This window comes from Aphelocoma coerulescens, chromosome 17 (assembly GCF_041296385.1).
Source record: "Aphelocoma coerulescens isolate FSJ_1873_10779 chromosome 17, UR_Acoe_1.0, whole genome shotgun sequence".
In the NCBI taxonomy this organism is placed as follows: domain Eukaryota; kingdom Metazoa; phylum Chordata; class Aves; order Passeriformes; family Corvidae; genus Aphelocoma; species Aphelocoma coerulescens.
This window is the reverse complement of record NC_091030.1, coordinates 1795168-1815222: the sequence shown is the minus strand read 5'-3', so window position 1 is coordinate 1815222 and position 20055 is coordinate 1795168. Positions and strand designations below refer to the sequence as shown.

Below are 20055 nucleotides of genomic sequence, written 5' to 3'. Positions count from 1 at the left end.
CGCCTGGCAAACAAAACTCTGCCCCATCTTGCATCTGGATCTCTGGCAAAGTTCTTCCCAGAGCCACAATGACATGGAAAAGCTTTGCTGGTAGGGCTGTCCCTGTGAGCTTTTGTGGCACAGACACAGCCCAGCAGCCAAATGACCACATCAGGGCTCTGCTGCTACAGGGAACATCACAAGGAATAACTCCCTGCCTGTCCCAGCTCTCCTGGGAATGCTGTTCAGTGGGAATTGGCTCTTTCAGCACGACAAAGCACGACAGGACCAGGATTCATGGTGTCATTTCAGAGGTAACAGCAGGAGTAAACACAGGAGTGAAGCGTGGTAAATGCATTTCTTGATTAAAATAGTTCTATGATTCAAATGCAGCAAGGTTTTCGCAGCCTGACAGAGCTCATGCTCAACAATGCCCATGTAAAACATTCCTCTTCCTTCCCTTCCAAACACTTCCCTGCTCCCCCATCAATGATTTCATCCTATCAAAGATTTCAGATCCAAGCTGAAAAAAATCCAACTATGAATGTCATGTACTGGCAGGAAAGTTTCTGACACGACAAACCAGCAGCTCCCCAGGCAACCAGGAGTGATAACAATTCACTGGCACGCTCAGTGCAATGATTACATCAACCTGCTGCTAGGGATTCCTTGGCTTGTTTTCCTTCCAGAGACCAGACAGTCATGAAAAGAAACACAAGAACTAGAGAGCTCTGTCAGAGCAGGGGGGATTGATTCAATCCAGCTCCCACCAAAGCAATTTTCACCTGCAGGATCCGAAGAGCCTGGAGTCACACTGGAGGAGTGCCAGACCACTGGGTATCAGCACCTCATTTCACACTGCCCTTGAAGCACAAACAGGTGAGGAAAACATTCTGAATCCCAGAGTCAAGGTTGAAAAAGACCTCCAAGACCATTGAGTCCAACCTGTGACCAATCCCCACCTTGTCACCCAGGCCAGAGCACTGAGTGGCACGTCCACGTGTTCCTTGGACACCTCCAGGGATGGGGACTCCCAACCTCCCTGAGCAGCCCCTTCCAGGGAAGAAATTCCTGCTGGTGTCCACCCTGAGCCTCCCCTGGCCCAGCCTGAGGCCGTTCCCTCTCTCCTGTCCCTGTTCCCTGGCAGCAGAGCCTGACCCCCCCCGGCTGCCCCCTCCTGTCAGGGACTTGTGCAGAGCCACAAGGTCCCCCCTGAGCCTCCTTTGCTCCGGCCTGAGCCCCTTTCTCAGCTCCCTCAGCTGCTGCTCATAGGACTCACAAATGTCTCTTCTGACCTGGCAAAACCTGGTGCCAGGCTAAAGCATGAAGGACCACCAGGATCCTGGGATGCCAAGCCCAGCGTGCCTGGGCTGACTGTGCAAAGCTGAGCTCCAAGCACAGGCAGCTCCCTGCAAAGGTCAGCAGGGAGGAGACCCAGCACTGCACAGCTCACCAGAACAGCTCTTCCCAAAACCCACCCAAATTCTCTTTCCACTTCCACTGGGTGAAAAGAAATCTTCTCCTTTTCCCACCCTTTTTTAATGCATTTGTTTAGTCCATTTCAATCATGGAATCACTGAGTATCCCGAGCTGGAAGGGACCCACCAGGATCATCCAGTGCAGCCCTGGTCCTGCACAGACCCCCCAACAGCCCCACCCTGGGCATCCCTGGCAGCGCTGCCCAAACACTCCTGGAGCTCTGGCAGCCTCGGGGCCGGGACCATTCCCTGGGGAGCCTGGGCAGTGCCCAGCACTCTCTAGGGGAAGAACCTTTCCCTGATATTTAATACCTCCTTCCCATTGGGTTGACCTGAAAGATTTGGGTACGATTCCTGCCCAAACAGCACTGGCAGCTCTAGATTCGAAAAGCGATGCATTCCAGTATCTCAAACAATCTTTTATTCCCAAAACTCCCTGGGTTTTGGTGCCCATCTGAGATTTAAAGACATTTCCAGCAAACTGAAAGCCTTCTTAGGCCTGGTCAGTAGATGGAGCATCCAGTGGACACGTCAGTGTCCCATGGTCAGTGCTGAACTCCCACCAGGCTCTGCCCAGGGGGTATCAAAGACCTGTTGCAGCATCCAACCCCTCCAGCCTCATCCTGCTCTTCAATTAAGAGGGGGACAGTCCCACTGATGCTCTGATTTCCAGCTGAAAACCACAGATGTTGGCACAAAGCATCTTTCCAGACATATCTGGAAAGTCTCTTCAAACCCTGAGTGGTCACTCTTCCCTGGGGATCAGCTCTGGCCACCTCTCCTGATGTGACACCTGCACTAAGAGATCCATTCCCCCTAATTCCAAGCAGCCCAGGCTGGGATTGCCTCCCATGTGGACTCTGCTGGCTCACAGAATCCAGACAGAGCTCCAAAACATCCAAAAATCGCTCACCAGTGCTCTCTGGAGCACACAGAGACACAAACCCCACCTGCAGGAACATTGATTGAAGGTTCTCCAAGCAGGATTCGATGTTATCACCTCCACCTGCTCCCTCTCACACCACCCAGACTCCCCTGTGTACAGAAAGAGGCACAAGGGTTTGGTTTTGATAACTACAACTCTGAGAGTAGATAAAGTGCTCCTTTTTTTCACTGTTTTATTTAACTATTTGAAAAGCTGTGGGCAGAGGGAGCCACAACTATGCCTTTATTCTTTCAATTCTTGTTTCTCTTTCTGCATTCAGCATCTTTAAAAGGCCATTTAAGCAATTATTGCAGCAAAGTCAGTGCCAAGAAAAAAATAAAAATAAAAACAAAACAACAAAAAAATAAGATCTCTAACCACAGCTGGAGGTTTCTAGAGCTCAGCTTTAGGCACCTGGCTGAATGAAGCCTTCAATATTTGTTGATTTAAATACTGTGCTCTCCCACCAGAGCAGTCAAATAACCTCAGTGTCTGACTATGAGATAAACTGAATAAGCAGAGGGCAAGAATTGCTCTACCTGCCGTGAAGGCAACCAAACCAACGTGAATTAGAGCACTGCCCTGGGGAAAAAGTAACTGCATTACTCCAGAAAGCGTCACGGGCTTTATGAAAAATCCATGAGGCTAAAATTAAAATCACACACACACACTTATTTCACTTATTGTGAAATGCAGCCTGACTGACTGTGGAAGTGGAATCTCTGCTCACCAGCCTTCCCACCCTGTGTGAGCAGAGATTTGATGAAACAGAGAGATGGAACTTCATAGCAGAGGCCAGGGATGGAATAGGAAGAGAAACCGTGTCCCCCTCCAGCCTCCAACAAGTCTGAGACACTGCAGGCAGGACCTTCCCTTTGTTTGGGGAAAAATCCTCTCCATTCTCCCATTCCCCCTTCTGGCAGCACTAAAATCCATGAATAGTTTGGAATGGCTTTGTTTTCTACACACTGAGCTCCTGCAAGAAGCACCACCCCATTGTCCCAAATTTGAACACAAGTTAAAGAGCTGCCCACAGAGAACCAGTTATGTCAGGAGCTGCATCACTTAATTTCTGTGGCCAACTCAAGTGAGCTGGTCTGGTTTTCCCAACCAAAACACCTGATCTGGTAAGAGGAAAACAGGAATTGCCATCCCAGGCTTGGCTACAGCTCCACTGGCACTCCATGTGCTCCATCCCCGTGTGACAGGACACGTTTGCAGCTCTGACCATGCTCAGTGAGCCTCAGGTTCACTGAGGGCACCTGCACAGCACTGCTGAATAGACAAAACTCAACATATTTTACAGCCTGGCTGAACTGTGGCCTGCAGACAGGGATGGGAACACAAACCAGAGCCAGCAGGTGCCTCACAATGACAATTCACTGAATGAAGCAGCCCACAGAAGCTCTTCAACAGCTCCAGACACCTAAAGAAATGCTTTCCTCCTGATGTGGCCTTTTCATCCCCCCCTTTTCCATTCCCAAAAAGAAGCTTCACTGAAAACCTGCTAAAATCCTCATTTCAACAACACCTCGTGGCAGTGAGGTCTCCCCTTGAAAACGCTGCTCAGCTGCTTTTCTGCTCCTGTGCCACAAGTGCAAGGGAATTATAAAACTAAAGTTGGTACTTCTCTAAAACTTTGTGACTTTACAGCTCTCATCCCTTCTAAGTAGGCCAAAACAAGGTTTTCTCCACATTCAGTTTTCTCTCCCACTCATTCACTGCTCTTTAACCTACAACCATCCTTTCTTTAATTAAAAAGAAATAAAAGGTAGGAAGCTCTAGCCTGCATCCATGAAGTGTAACCTTATTAATTAGAAGCATCCCGGTGTTTTCAAAGCTCCTTTAGGCATCCCCAGTGCCAGATGCAACAGGAAAAGCTTCTCCCACAGACCCCAACACTGCCTGAATGCCCATCCGAGCCTGAATTCATTTAAAACCCAGGTAACGTGCCCAAGAGATTTACTGGTGGTGCTTGAAATTGATACCAAGTTGGCACAAACTTCAGTAAAAACATCATTTAGGGGCTGGGTATGTTCTAGAAACACAAGCAGTTTAAGACTCAGGAAGTTGGGCTATTCCATTATCCCCGTGACTCCACGTGGCAAAGAATACCCAATAATAAATTTAAATCCCTCCTCTGAATTAACAACCCCCTGAGAGCACTGCAGAGCTCCCAGCCCTGCCCAGGCTCAAGCAGAAGGGTCAGGCTCAAGTTTTCTTCTCAGAACATCACAGTCATTCAAAATGGAATTAAAATTCCCCTGAAGAAAACAGACTCTGGTGAAGAGAAGCCAAGACAGGATGAGACCACCTCATCTAATTTTAGTGGTCAGACTTCAGGGTGTCCTTAAGCCACCACTGCAACCAAAGGAGAGAAGCCAACAGCTCAAAAGCAGCCCAGGCTGACTTTAGACATCTTTGGATAAACTCACCCCTGCCTGGACCATGTCCAACCTGCCTGCTACCATGGATAAGCAGAAACAAGCTGGATTAATTCAGAATTAGAATGGTAACTTCAAAAAAAGCCCTAAATTAGGTAAAATTAAACCCACCTCTGCTCTCCCAGCCCAGACATCCTTTCTCTTTGCTGTCTTTGCCTGCTGGGGTTTCCAGCCCTTTCAGCAGAGCCAGACCTGGCTCCAGTCCTGCCCTAGAGCTTGCCAGAGCTGGGTCCAGCCTGCCAAAACTTATCTGTGGGCAGAGGCTGTCTAACAGATGTGTTACTGTCCCCACCAGCCATCCTGGCCACAGCTGGAGGGGACACCATCACCTCTGTGGGGACCCAAGGGGACGATCACCCACCAGAAACTTCCCATCTGGGGCAGGCCAGGTATCAACTCTAAACTCAGTGTAATTCTGACAATGTTCTGAAAAATGTAAAGGCTTAAATGTATTTTTAAAGTTTGGAGTTCACTGCTCACTGAGACAAACTAAGAAAAATATGCAAGCGTTAGGAGCCCTTGTACTCCAGGCCAAACTGCTGCCACCAGGTCTGAGGGAAAAGGGAGAGAGAAAGAAAAGAAACAGAAACAAAAAAATATTCTCCAACAAATGCACTATTATCTGATCTGGAACTTTTACACATTTTTCTGAGTATCTTGGTGCTGAGCACTGGTGGAGGCAAGACACTCTGCCCATGGGATTTTCCATGCCTTTCCAGAGCCCCCAGCACAGAGCCCTGGCAGAGCCAAGAGGCTTCAGCTGCTGCAAGAGAAACGTTTAATCAAAGACAGGGCTTAAATGAACTTAGCTTAAATGAACTAAGCACAGACAGAGCTTAAAGGAAAAGCTCAGGATTTGGGAGTGCAGTCCAAGCAGTGCATACAGCTGTATTTATACACACATCTCACAGATGTTCCACCTTAACCACTTTGCAGATCATCCTTAAAACACTGCAGATCCCACAGACTTTGATTCAATACCCAACTGTCCTGCTGGATAAAAGTGAGAAATGCACCTGGTTTTAATCCCTGTGTTACAGCAGTTCCCTCCCCTCTTCCTCCTCTAACTCCAACAAAAAAGCAAAACTGCCAAACAGAGAAGAGCCCAGCTGCCATCAAGAGGATGAAGATGCTGGGGCTGAAACCACACAGATCAGAGAGAGGTGGCAGCTGGGGACCCTGAATCCATTGGGAAGGAAAGCACCTTTCACTGAAGGCTGGAAGGGGCCCTGAGCAGCCTGACCCAGGGAATGGCATCGCTGTCCATGGCAGGGGGGTTGGAACTGGATCATCTTTAAGGTCCCTTCCAACCCAAACCAGTCTGGAATTCTGGGATTCTGTGATCGAAGCCAAAAAGCAGAGCACTTTGAAGCCAAGAAACACAGATGAATGTTTTCAGGCAAAAGTTCCTCTCTGGGATGAGTTACTGATGGTCTCTTCTTCCCCCCCTCAACCCCTTGTGAAGGTGGGTGGTGTCCAGGTGTTTCCAGACCACAGATGTCATTCCTCCCTGAAGCAGGTGACACAGGAACGTGTCCAAGTGGGTTTGGAACATCTCCAGAGAGGGAGGCTCCACAGTCTCCCTGGGCACCTATCCCAGGGCTCTTTTTACCTTCCTCATGCTGAGGTGGAACTTCTTGTGGTTTAGTTTGTGGCCATTGTTCCTCGTCCTGTCACTGGCACCACTGAACAGAGTCTGGCAGCATCCTCTGACACCCCCAGGAGATATTTATGTGCATTAATCAGATCCCCTCTGAGTCTTCTCTGCTCCACACTAACCTGACCCAGCTCCTGCAGTCTCCCCTCACATGAGAGATGCTCCAGACCCCTCATCATCTTTGTAGCCTCCACTGGAGCCTCTCCAGCAGCTCCTTGTCTTTCTTGAACCATGGAGACCAGAACTGAATCCACAACTCCAGATGTTGAGGCCGAGTAGAAGGAAGGATCATCTCCCCTAACCTGCTGGCCACACCAAAATGCCCTCCAGTATTCCCTTGGCCCTCCTAGCCCCCAGGACATTGACATTTGAACATTAACAGTTAAACTGGCTCGACAGTTTAATGACTCACAGCAGGTTAGCAGCCTCCAGGAAACTCACTCATCCCTTTGCCCTGGGATGAGGCAGTGGTGTTAACAATACTGGCCACGAGGCCCCGAGCCCAGCTGTGCCCAAGGGATGCTCCTGCTCCAGAGCTGCCAGCATCCTTCCTGGAGCAAGAGTCCCAAACCCAGGGAGTGCTCGGGTGCACAGCTGGGTGAACATCTCAAATGTTGAAGCATCACTTTGCTCTGCCTGCTCTCCTGCTGTCAGCCTCAGCAGGGGCTCCCAGTGCCAAGTACCTGAGGAGAGCAGATTAGTCCTTCCCTCCTTTCAAGCTGCCATTCCTGCACCTGGGCATGCAGAAGCTGCAGCTGCTCAGTGGAAAGCAGCACTTCCCGTGCTCACAGCAGCTTCCTACCTGCAATAATAAGAGGGAGAAAAAGGGGGGAAAAAAAGGCCCCTCCAGGAGTTTAAACCCCTGACAGTCTCTCAAAGCAGGCTGAAGTTTATCTGAGAGCAGTGACTGTGCAGGTCTCACCACCCAGCACTAGGCTCCAGCACCGTGGCTCTTGTAAAGCAGCTGCCCTGGGTGAAGGCTCAGAAACACCAGAGCTAATGGGGAACTTCATTCCCAACACCCATTCCTGCTCCTTTGTGCTGCTGCTTTACTGGAACTTTCCATCCCCGGGCTTGGGGAATCACAAAAGGAGTGGTTTGCCTTGAAAGGTCAAGGGAGACGCAGAGCTGGGAGTGAAGCACATGAGGAGAGCTGAATTCACTTGCGATTCTTGCAAAGAAACCACTTTTTAATAGTTTCTCTCTGAGTCAGACTAAAGACAATATGGCCTAATAAAAGCTTTTTTCCACTCATCTCCCATCTCCCTGCCCCCTTCCCCACCCTGTCAAAGGGAAATATGGACCTAAGCTCACACCCACATGTAAAACTGAACTGGAACATTTCCCACCGACAACAAAACAGCCTAATCCACAGCTTTTTTCTATCTGTGTTGAGCAATTTTACACAGACAGAGACACTGAGCCTAGTGAGCAACTTCCACAAGCTGGGACTCACCCCCAGAACTGGAAATGAAAGTGCTGGAACATGCAAAGAGCTTATTCCTACAAATTTGTTACATTTAGAGTTCAATTATTTGTCTTTATCAGGATAGAGGCAGAAGAGGACAGCCCAGGTGGGAACTACAGGGCATTTCTGCAACACCTCCCTCTTGAGGAACAGAGAACAGAGCACCACAACTGCCCACCCAAGGGCCTCCCACCCTCAGGATGTTCCCTGAGAGCACCCACCCCATCCCAAACACAACAACCCATCCCCAGCTGCTGAGATGTCCCAAATGAAGGCTGACAGGCTGAGGACCACCAGGAAAGGTCCACTGCCTCAAACCAGCACATTAACGAGGGCCAGGCCGGATGGGGCTTGGAGCATCCTGGTCTATGGAAGGTGTCCCTGTGGTGGAATGAGATGAGCTTTAAGGTCTCTTCCAACCCAAACCAGTCTGGGATTTTATGAAACCAGAGCAGGAGCCCTCCCTGCAACAGGAGATCTTCATGGACATCTCCAACACGATGATGTTCACCAGAGCTGGAGCCAGGCAGTGCTCACAGGCACCACTGCAGCTGACAGGCCTCGCTTGGGGTCAGACCCCTAAATATCAGCCAAGGCTTCAAGCTACCTGAATTTCCTGCCTCATCTTGGATTCAGGGAAAGCTGAAGTTTGTACAGAGGTGTAACTGGTGCAAGGCCATTCAGAGGCACAATTCCAATGGGGAACGACCTTCCCCCTCAGCATCAGCACCTTTCTGAGTCAGGGGGGAGTGAAAAGAGGGGAAAACACAGCAATTCACACTCAGCCTGTAGCCCAAACAGCACCTTTAGTCAGCCTCTGGATCTGCAGCTTCAAGCCTCTGGAAGTTTAGATGCCAGGTTTAATATTGACAGGCTACCTGCCAAGGGGGTTTTCCCAAAGGGAACACAGTCCAGAGCAGGTTCAGTCACACACGCTGCAGGCCATGGCTGCCATCAAACACACCCTCAGCAGCCCAAACGAAACCAGTCTGTGCCACTGACAAAGATATTAAACAGTACCATCCTCCTACCAAAGGGAAATGACTGTTCAAGAAAACTTGAGGACAGAAAGCTGAGACTTCAGTGTGCTTCTCCCTCTACACATCCCAGCTCCATCCCCAAGCCAGGAAACTGGGCTCAAAGAAACTATTCCACGCCATCCTGCAAGTCTGCTGGAATGATTTCATGTTCATGCAACAGTCAAAAATGTGAATTCTGTGCCAGCTCTAAACACTGTCATTAACAGGCTTTTGGGATGTGAACCGACGTTCTGGTGGTGATGATCCTCCAAGGATCCCAGCTGGGGAGCCAGGGCAGGAGGGACAACGTCCCAGAACTGCACCACACACACCATGGTCTGTGACACACGTGCTGTGCCTGGGGAGGGAGGACCCATTCTGAACACTCCAGAAGAATGGAGACTCCCCAGCTCACATTTAGGAGCCTCCTTTCCCTGGGAACAGAGCTGGACAATGAACTGGAGTGGCTGGAATTTCAGCACCTTGTGAGGCCTCGATGCTGTTCCTGCACAGGGAGGGTTCCCAGCTTCCTTCTGACACAGCATTTGCTCCAAGTCAAAATCAGCCAAGAGGCACAGAAATATCTCTTCCCACCCTCCTTTGGGATTTTTTACCTCCACAGACTCTTGACACCTTAGGATCAACCAAGAGCTACACAAACAAGCTTTATAGTCCTGAGCTAAGCAAGGCATGGGATCAAAGTGAGTCTCCCCCAGAGCAACACAACCTCCCACTGACACCTCCTGACACCTCAGACTTTGTCTCTGCTCTGCCCAGACCAGAGGTCCCTATGCCACCAGTGTTGGCAGCAGGATTCCTGTGCTCCCAGTTAATATCCAAGCACCTGACACAGCATTCAGTATTTCTGCTTCTTCTGAGCTTTACTTTCTAACTAGAGCAGCTTGACAAAACATCATGCTGGACAGAAAAGAAAGAAAAAGCAATGCTGTACTCACACACAACAGAATTAAGTCCAAAATTTTGCTTCTAGATAAGAGCAGGGATTTCGATGGGGCCAGTTCAGTGCTTTCCTAATGCTCTATTATGGAAAGGAGAACAAAAATACGCCAAATCCCTGAAGAGCTACGAGAAGTAACTAGTCCAGGAATAATAAAACCATGGAAAGAAAGGAGGGAGTTGGGGGAGAGATAAAGGGTGGTGGGGTTTTTTTCCCTAATCCCACTGACACATTTATTAAGCCCGTAGATTTGTGTGCATGTAACTCACAGACAACCCTGCAGGAAAAGACTTTGTCAAATGAACCTGTGCTGCATCCTGCACAGTGAAAGCTGCAGAACCCACACAGGAGCCACAAGGTGTAGGGTGCCTGACCCCTCCAGCCACCCTGCAGCCATTGGGGTTGCTCTGCAGTGACAGAGAAACCCACAGCAAAACAGAAAGTCAACATTCCTAGAGGGAGGAAAAGGTCAGCATGGGAAGGGATCAGAGTTCAGCTAAAACCAGTCACACACAGGAAGTTCAAAGTAACTCCTGTGCACTTCACACCAAAGCAGAAGTGAAAATTAGATCTCCTTCTTCAGGGGAGTGGTGAGGGATGGACTGAAAAGCAAATCTGCATCCTCAGTGGAAGAGCCCTGCTGAGAATAAACACAGGAGAAGGGAGCCTGTGTTTGTGGGAGCACACCTGAGGTGCTGGGGGGACTGAGCACAGCTCCAAGCCCCCAGTTATGTCCCCATCACGTGCCCACCTCACGAGCCAGCTCTGACCCTCAAACCAGGGCAGGTGCTCACCTTCCTCTTTGTTGTTGGTGATGTCTTTCAGCAGCTCAGTCTTCATGCAGCCGTCTTTCCTTGGCTCTCCCTTACTCAGCACTGCTCGCTGTGGTGGGGCAGAAAAAACAGCAATATCAGGGTTGAGCTCAGTGCTCAGACACACAGTTGCATTCAAAAGAAGAGACAATCATGGACACATCCTGTTTACAGCACGGCCAAACCTCCCTCTGCAAAATAAGGCTGCCAGGAAGCTGCCACCAAGGCACAGGTCACAGATAAAACACGGCAAGGCTGGCCCCGGCTGACAGCCCAAGGAGCACAGGGGCTCCGGGCTGTGCCCAGGGCTGGCACCTCCCAGCCCTGGGCTGGATGCAGCCAGACAGATTTTCCCAGTGCAACGTGCCTGGGAATCCAGCTGAGTCCATCTGCGTGGAAGGCATCTCGAGAAGGTGACTCTGACTCCCCCAAAAGTTTTTAGGCTTTGGGTGGGGGAGGTAGATCTATCAGACTTCTCACTACAACCTCATTTATCAACATTTCCAGCCCATGTGCTTTTGGTGGCTTGGTTGGGTTTTTTTGCAGCTCATTCAAATGAACATCCAAAACACAAACCATCAGTCAGCTACAGCTAACTCCTCATTCATAACACCCATGTTCATTAAAGTTAATGAGCTCTATTTTTAATTCTATAGAAAGCAATTTTTCTCTTTTCCCCTCCTTTTTTAAAAAAATTTTATGTAAAAAGGGAACACCTGCTCATCTCCTCTGCCTTTCACATGCCTGGCATCACATTGTTAGCTCAGGTTTGCAGCCTTAGTACCTTCTCTTTCTCCTTCTATTTTGAAGTAGCAAGACCAAACAACAACAACAACAACAACAAATCAAACAAACCAAACCTACCAAAATAAACCAGAAGGAAAACGGTATTTCAAAAATAATAAACTTATAAAGAAGGGGTCTTTGCCACAGCTGTGTTTAAGGAGAGAACTGGTGTGGAGGCAGAGATGGGGAGTGCCCTGCAGAGCTGGAGGTCGGTGCTGGGTCCAGCGTGCGCCGCCGGCGCCGCCGGCACAAGAATAAGCCCAGGTCAAGCCAACTGTTGTAGGCCAGCACGGGGAGCAGATGGTGCCTGCAGCCATGCAAATCACAAGGTTTAAAGCACACTGGGTGATAAAGAAAGAAAAACAACCTGCCCACCTCCCTTCAAGCAAGTGAGGGGGATGAGACACGCACGGAGCCCGGCGTGGCAGCTCCCAAACCTTCCCACAGCAGCTCGTCCATGCCCATGCGGGGTTGTCCAGAGCTGGCAGGGGAGCAGGGCTTTGGTGCTGCTGTTTCAGTCACCAGCCACCCTGCCAGGTTTGTGAACTCAGTGCAATGCCTTGTGCTGCCAGAGCAGCCCCCAGCCCCACGCAGGGCTCATCCAGCCCCAAATCCCTGTGGGACTGCCCTGTCCTGTGCCCAAATGCCACCATGGCAAGGAGACACACGCTAAAGGAAGGAGGGAGACAGATTCCTGGGAAAGCCTCCACCACCTGCCAGGCCTGGAGCTAAGAGCACTTCAAGGATGGATCCTGCAGCACAGGACAGAGGCTGTGGGTGGCTGCCCATCCCTGCCTGTCCCCAGCCTGCCCCGAGCACAATCAGACACAAACCCAGCCACATCTCAGTGCTCTCAGCACCAGGAACTTGTGTTCCAAGCACAGCACCTTCAGATCTCCAGTCACAGACCAAAAAGCTGCTGTGAGCATCAGAAAGCTCAGCTCAGCCCAGCCTGACACAGAACCTACCTTCAGCAGACACTGGCCAAGAGCTTCCATTGAGAAATGATCATAAAACACAGCCCATAGTCTGAGCATTGAGCAGCTGTTTTATTTATTTCTTTGCTGAGCCAGTAATATATATCCTTGCTGCAAACATGAGCTTGTAAACCCTACCTCTCCTCTAGCCAGACCTCTTGTAAACTGGGAATAACCTCGGTTTTTCTCATGGATTATCCTGCTGCAAGACTTGAGCAAAGAGAGCTCTGAGTGCTCGAGGGCACCCCTGGCTCCCACCACAGCCAGGGGCACCCAGGCCCTCGCCACAGGCACCAGCAGCAAATAAAGAGCCTCAGTCAGTCTAACAGGGACCAGTTTGTTTTCCCAACCTTTGTTGCAACAAGGAGAGGTCTTGATATTCCTGCTACTACACTGACTCATACAAGAAGCCCCAGGATTTCCAGGGGCCATTCTTAGCCATCTGAGCCTAAGTTTTTCTGCATTTTCTAAGCACTACCCTCACTCCACACATCACCCACGCTCTCCCTTCCACAGAGGCGTTGCTGCTGCTCGCCCATGAAGAAAAGCCACTGCAGGAACCCTGGAGTCAATCAGACCTTGACCACCCTCCCTCCTCACTGCAGTCACCAGGAGCTCAGAGCTGCCTGCCCAGCTCTCAAAGCAGAATTCCCAACTCCAAGCAAGAAACCATCACTTTTGTCCTTTAAGAGAACAAAAGCTGAGTGGCAAGGCAAGGCTGGCTGAGGTGGCATCTCACAGGCTCTCCTGCTTCCTATCTCAGAGACAAATCAGAGGTGACAACGTTACAACTTCCCAACAAAAACTCGGCATCGAGGTAGGAAATAAAATAATAATTAAAAAATAAAATAAAATAAAAAGCCAACTGTGAATTTTGAAGCATTTTGGTCAGAAGGAAGCTACAGGAAACCCCTGCGAAGCACTCGAAGCCTCGTCCCCCCAGGCCAGCGCTCTCCCGTCCTTGCTCCATCAGCACCCGGCAGATGCGCCCAGCACCGAGGGGCACCCACGGGGCACCCAGGACCATTCATTCCCACCCAGCTCCACCCAGCCAACTTAGCACCAACTTCACCGCCAGTGTCAATACCTCCAGCTTTTGTGTGTGTGTGTGTGTGTATGTTGGGGTTTTTTGCCCTCCCCTCCCTTAAATCCAGAGCAAACTTCCCTTTCTGCTCACCCTCCCCATGCCCCATCCGTCCGCTCCCGATTGGCAGGGAAATCCTATACCCACCCTCCCCGCCGAGAAATGTCTGCTCTTGCAGCAGTCCCAACAAAGCCAACTGCCAAGCACACGCTGCTTCACAATAAAAGTCTCACTCGCTCCATTTATTTTTTTCCTCCTTTCCCCCTTTCCCGCAGCCGTCTGCCTCCATTCCCTCGCCCACCCCAGACTGATTATTAACCATCCGTGGCTGGAGAACCTCCATAAAGAGCACACACCACCAGCCACGAAGCGTTCTTGCCCCCCCCCAACCCTTAATTTTTAGGTTTCAAAGGGTAGAAAAAATTAGTGCATCTGAAGAAAGACTGATTGGGTCTTTGAAAAGGCTTTAAGAGCCATGAGGAGCCAAGCAGAGGGGCTACTGCTGGTTTAGTTTTTTTCCTCTCTGCCTCTGTTTACAAGAAAACAAGCTTCCTCTCCTCCATGAGGTCTTTGGAGGGGATGGAAGACAGGTCAGACCGGCCATGGAAAGGCTCTGCAGCATTTCCAAACAGATGATGACTACAAACTACAGTGGTGCCTTTAAAACAAAACAAACAAAAACCAAAAAGCAAAAAAAAGCCCACCAAGGAAAAAAAAAAAAAAAAAAGAAAGAGGAAAAGAAAGAAAAGGAAAAGAACAAAGCTGGGAAACATAGAAAGAGCTTTCACAGCCTCCTCTCCATGGCATTTTCATCAGCCATCCGGGTGCCCTTCGCAAAGGTCCAAACAGGTTTTATAGGCAAAGACAACACATGCACAGCAAAACTCCAACATATTGCAGCTTACCAAGCCCAAGGGAGCAGAGTTACATCATGAGCCCGAGCTCTCTGCTCTCCCGGCAGCCCGGGAAGGAGTGCAGGCTGAGGTGCCAAGATGTCTACCTTCACCAGGGTCTTTTTTTTTTTTTTTTCTTTTTTTTTTTTTTTATGTCTTAAAAATCAACGGTCTGGGAACCTGAGGCTCGGCAGCAGCGTTGCTGTGAGCAGAGCCGTGCACACACAGCAGGTCCATCTGGAAGAGGGCTGGGAGCAGGAGACCCCTCAAAGTGCCTGTTCCCATCCGGGGCAGCGGATGCACCAACACCTCTGCGGGATGGCCAGCACTGATCCTGCCTGGAAGCCTCCAGCTGGTCACCAACCCCTCTGAGGTGACACCAGACCCCACTCAGGACACAGCCCCAGGGAAAGCTCCCACCAGCCAGGAAAACAAGGGCTGCAGCAACGCCGGAGCAAGGCACAGGCAAATCTCTCAACAAATGATGCAACCCCAGCAGCAGCAGATTCTTATTCACTCATTTTTTCCCTCCTTCTCCTAAAAAAAAATAAATAAAAATAACACAACCCAAACCAGCCTGCTCATAATAACCTTTGCCTTGAAGAGAAGACAAACATTTTGTAGTTAATTATATAGGAAGTAATGATTAAGAGAATGTTTGTAGAAAGAGAGTGTTTCTTTTGTAGGCATGGGGAGGCTGCTCATTTCAGATCTCGCCACTGTGCTTGGGCAAGGCCTGGGCTCAAGGCTCGTGGGGACGCTGACCACGGGCCTGTCATTAGAAACAACAGAAGCATTTGATCTGGAGAAGGAAAGAAACACAACCACCAGCATACCTGGCCTACAAAGCTGTCACCAGTTTCAAAGCTCCTTTTTTTCAGGCTAAGGCCACTTCCTTATAAGCCTCATGCAATCATGTGAACATGGAATTTTATCTGCAGCTCACAACAAGCACTGCCCTCAGCCTGAAGTTTGCTCCCAAATCAAATTCTTTGCCGTGCTTTTGTCTCCTGAAATCCTTTCATCCAGACTCTTCTCCATAGAAAAGAAACATTTCCTTCTCAACCCCCATGTCCTCTCTCCTATTCCAGCCGCACACGTCAACTCCCCGAGAAGGGGGGAAGCACAGAAAGAGGTGCAAGTCCCTGCATGCAACAGCTGGGAACACGGAGACACGTGCATGAAACACAACAGGACTTAAAGTGACTTCTCCCAAGGCAAGGCATTCCACGACGGCGTGCAGGCTTCAGGCAAGGGGGGTCTGCAGAGCCCATGCCCTCCTGGAAAGGGGAGATCGATTTACACTTCCTCACTGCTTCCAGGCCCATCTAGCTGCATCCCAGTAGAGTTAAAGCCAGTGCAACTCGTGTGTGCAGGCAAATGTAAATCCAGAGCAGACAAAGGCGTCCCCTCCTTCCATGGGCTGAGGGTAGCAAGGAGTCCAGCTGCTGCCTGCCTTCTCCTAGCCCCCAGAAGGGGAGGGGGGGAAGAAAACCCTAAAATGGAGACCAAGATTCATCACTATCTCTAGCAAAAGCAAACCAGCCATTTCAGCAACACCCAGTCCCCAGGAACTGGCTGAGCCAGGACAAAACCAGAGCACCAAGAGGAGCCTGGAGCAAGCAGAATCCAGCAGTCCAGGGCAGGGGAGCTGGGAGGCAGCTCATCCCCATCAATGGGGCTCAGGTACCTCTTCAGCCTCCACGCTCCTCTTCCTCCCACCCAAAAGCACCACAGCCAGCGGAGCGGGTCCCTGTCCCCCTGCTCATCCCCACAGTGCCCAGCCAAAGGGCACATGGGGCAGCAGAGGAGGGAAAGCCCCTCGTGGGTTCCTGTGGGACCACAAGGACCTGGCTGAGCTGCCCACACCACCTCCACCTGGGTCACCTCCGGCCATGGAGCGGCCAAGCAGCGAGACAGCATTGCCTGCGAGCTGGGAAAGCGGATGGAGAGAAGGGGGGGGAAAAAAAAGACAAAATAATAATGAAAATAATCATAATCATAAAACTTGCACCCTCGGGCCTGTCCCTCTAATAACTACAGCAAAACCTCACCAAGGCCTTACTCTGCTGGAGGGTGAGAAAGCGACACAGCGCTGCCCAGCACCCGAAGTCCTGGAGGTGGGAGATCCTCACACCCTCTCCTCCATGGCCTACGGGCTTCGTCCCCGGCGTGGGGCCTGGTTTTTCTGCTCTGTCATTAAGAGTGGAGCCTGGTCTTTTCCTTCAATCCCAAGAATTGCACGGAATTAGATCATCTTTCTGGCTCGCCTCCCCCTACAGGCAGCTCCCGAGCATGCTCAGCGCGGCCGCGCTGCCATTTCATAACCGCATTGTTTACGGACACACGGACCTGCCATCTTTTGACAGGGACACAGGGCCCGTGTCCCTGCCCAGCGCCCCGGCCCCCGCCACAAACACCCCCTTGGGGGAAGGCAAACTGCGAAACCTTGGAAAAGTAGAAGCCTGGGGGGTGATGGTGGTGGGTTTGTTGTTTATTCTGGTGGGTTTTGTTTCTTTTTTCTCCTTTTTTTCCTCCTTGATTTAGGTGAAAATCCACCTGCTTTGGAGGGAGAGGTTAACCCCTGTGGGGGCTGTGGGGAGGAGGAACTCGCAGGGCTCGATGCAGAATGCCAGCCATGATTTTTAGCTTCTTCGAATCACAACTGTGCTTCGATGTCACCTAAAAATATAATCCCCAGCCTAGTCTGCCATCCTCTGCTGAGCCTTCCTCTGTGAGAGAAGGGGTTGGAAATATGGTATTTCCCTTAAATAAACAAGTTGGCTTAGTCCCAGCACATACAGTTTTCTCCTTTAAATGCAAACCAGAGTATTTTTGCAGGCACACAGGAAAACGAGGAGAGGAGGAGGGGAAATGTTCCTCATTTAACACCAAGAACTCCATGAAAAGCCTTGCAAGGTTGCTCAGAGCCCCACTCCGTTCCAGCCCTCTCCCCGTCTGTGCTGATCATACTTCACAGGTGAAAGCAGCTCTGACTTACGACAGAGAGAAAATGCCAGAAGAGCTGGAGGTTTCCTCATCCTTGGAACAAGGACAAGTTGTGAAAAGCTTCCTTTGCAAGAGGCACTGTGCTGCTTGGGCACAGTATGGCAGCATTGCAGGGAGGACACTTGCATGTCAGACCTTCTTAACCCCCACTGCCTCAACCCTTCTCCACGTCCTTCCCCCTCCTGATGGGGACTGAAGGAAAAACATAAATAAATCACCTGGTTTGAGGGATGCAAGCTGTTGTGTTGGAGTCCAGCATACTTTTTAAAAGATTGCTCAACATTTTCTCCCCTTCTGTATTTTCCTTTTCTTTTTTTTTTTTTTAATGGATACTTTCCAATTAGCTTGTACAGTTTGAGAGCTTCGCTCCTGCTCCTTTCCTGACTACTGTAAATCCTGGCACGCTGCCCCCCTCCAGAACCAACACCACCCTACAGCAAAGCCAGACACGTATCCTCCACCCGAGGGACCAAGGAGCTCACACGGGCACAAGAGGGACAAATCCCACTGGAAACACGAGGGGCCACAAGGGTCTGCAAAGAGGGGCTGGTGTCAAAACTCTGAATTCGGAGGAGTCCGAGAAAATAACTGGCTGAAAATGGGAGTTAAGGATTATAAACTCAGGGATTCGTTTCCAAATCACTGACATTCCATGTCACTGCAGGAACATATGGTCCTCCAAGGCTTGCAAGCAGGGAGCACACGCCATCAGTGCCCCGAGCCTTTGGGCTGACCCCAACACACGGCCACGCTCCTGCTGCGGCCATTCCTCGACCACTCTCAGCTTCAGGAGCAGGAAGGCGAGAAGGAAAAACTTCAGGGAAAAGCAGCAAAAGGAAAACAAAGAGGAGCAGCAGGAATCAAGCCAGCCCTCCCCCAAACCAGCTGGCCAGGAGAGTGAAGCTCCTTAAAACTCCTTGTTTACCTGAATAACACAACTCGCTGCCATTGCATGAGGTGCACACAGTCCTCTTTCCTTAGGAGATAGCACCACATGGGAGAGCTCAGGGGAGCCAGGCCATGGAGCTGCCTCTGCCCCCTGCCCAGGGCTGGTCCCACAGGGGCTGAGCAGCAGGAATATGCCCCGTGTGTGCCACAGAGCCAGTTCTACCCAAACATGTTCTGGGACAAGGGCAAGAGCTCATGCTGGCACTGCACAGTCAGTTAAATACATGAAACAGAACAAAACCAAGACCCAAAGGCCCCACTTTGGGCTCTTAACCCTTGCTGAGAAGCAGTGCCAAGCCCAGACCTCGGCTGCTCTCTTCCCTCCAAAGTAGGTCAGGCTTTTCTGCGTCCCTGCAGACGCTTCCAAAGGGCCCCAGCCGGCAGGGACGGAGCGTTGGGCGCTTTCAGCCGGTGCCACACAGGTGTCACCGTGGTCACCACCACACAGGAGCACACCTCACACACCTCAGTGGGTTTTTGGCTGTCTCCTCAGCCTTCATCAAGCCTAAAGCCCATTTTCTCCCTGGGTGGAGCTGCTCAGGCAGCAGGTTAAGGCCTCAGCTCTTCACTGTTAAAGAGAAATCTCATCTCTCTCCTCGTGACTTCTGATGCCTTTTCCTTTTCTTCTGGATGATGAACAACGAGCACATTTATAGTTCAGTGGAGACACGATAGATATTTAGATCAGGTATCACAGATTGTCCTGTGTAAGCTTCCTAATCTTTTAAATGCCATCTTCACATCTTGCTCCTTGCTTGAAAATTCAATACTGTGTCTGCACTGCAGCTTTGAGGGTCTCCCTGGAGCACAGCAAGCTCAGGCCAGTGTTTTGCAGGGGTCCGTGCCTTCCACGGCCCTGGGACCTTCTGTGTCCATCCCAAATCTCACCGAGGTCTGTGGCAGCCAACAGAGTTCTTGCACTAACACAAATCACAGGGAAAAAAAAAAAAAAAAATTCCCAAGGGCAGAACCAGGGGGCTGGATTTTAAAATATGTTGCAGACATGGACCTCCTGCCATGAAATCAACCAGGGATGTTTCCTTTTAATCATATGTTTCCTTGGATTGCTACTATGAAGAAAAGGGAAAAAAAAAAAAAAAAAAAAAAAAAAAAAGAAGAAGAGAGGGGAGGAAGTCACCCCAAAATAAAAAGGATTGTTTCTTCCTGGTAAAATATTGTTGGCTCTGGCCTCCACCCAAGTGAGCCATAGGCAGAGGCTGTCAAGAGACCCAGTGAGGAGGTGCCATGTGGCCACAGGCCCTCTCCTCCCTTTCAGAAGATCAGTCTTCGAGCAGCTCGGACACCCGAAGCTTTGCTCCTTTTCCTTCTAAGAGCTACAAGCAGAGAGGGCTCCTTGGAGAATTTTCCAGAAACTTCACACTTTAAAAGCACAAACAAACCCTAAAAAGACCCAAAAAAAAGCCCAAAACCAAACCAACCCCAAGCAAGCCTCCCCACCCCAGGAGACAAACGAAAGGCACGAGGGAACAAAGCCCGAGGTTTCCCGGGGCGATGTCGGGTGCTGAGGCCCCTCCGAGCCCACGGCTCAGCCCCTGGAACAGCCATCCCAGCAGGATAGAGCATCCCAGCCCGCCTGCCCTCCCGCGCACGGGGCAGC

At 50.5% G+C, this 20055-nt stretch overlaps 1 protein-coding gene across 18 annotated transcripts in view; it reads right to left on the bottom strand.

Annotated features, from left to right (window-relative positions):
- Positions 1–20055, bottom strand: part of EHMT1 (euchromatic histone lysine methyltransferase 1) — a 116463-nt gene that overhangs the window by 52300 nt on the left and 44108 nt on the right. For 9 of the 18 annotated variants that reach the window (XM_069031579.1, XM_069031591.1, XM_069031590.1 and 6 more), the window contains one exon: positions 10723–10810. In XM_069031579.1, the coding sequence (XP_068887680.1) occupies positions 10723–10810 (88 nt within the window). Of the gene's footprint in view, positions 1–10722; positions 10811–11604; positions 11627–13680; positions 13700–15316; positions 16512–16534; positions 16686–20055 lie in introns of those variants that run through there. The other 9 variants (XM_069031585.1, XM_069031588.1, XM_069031587.1 and 6 more) reach the window with 9 other exon arrangements.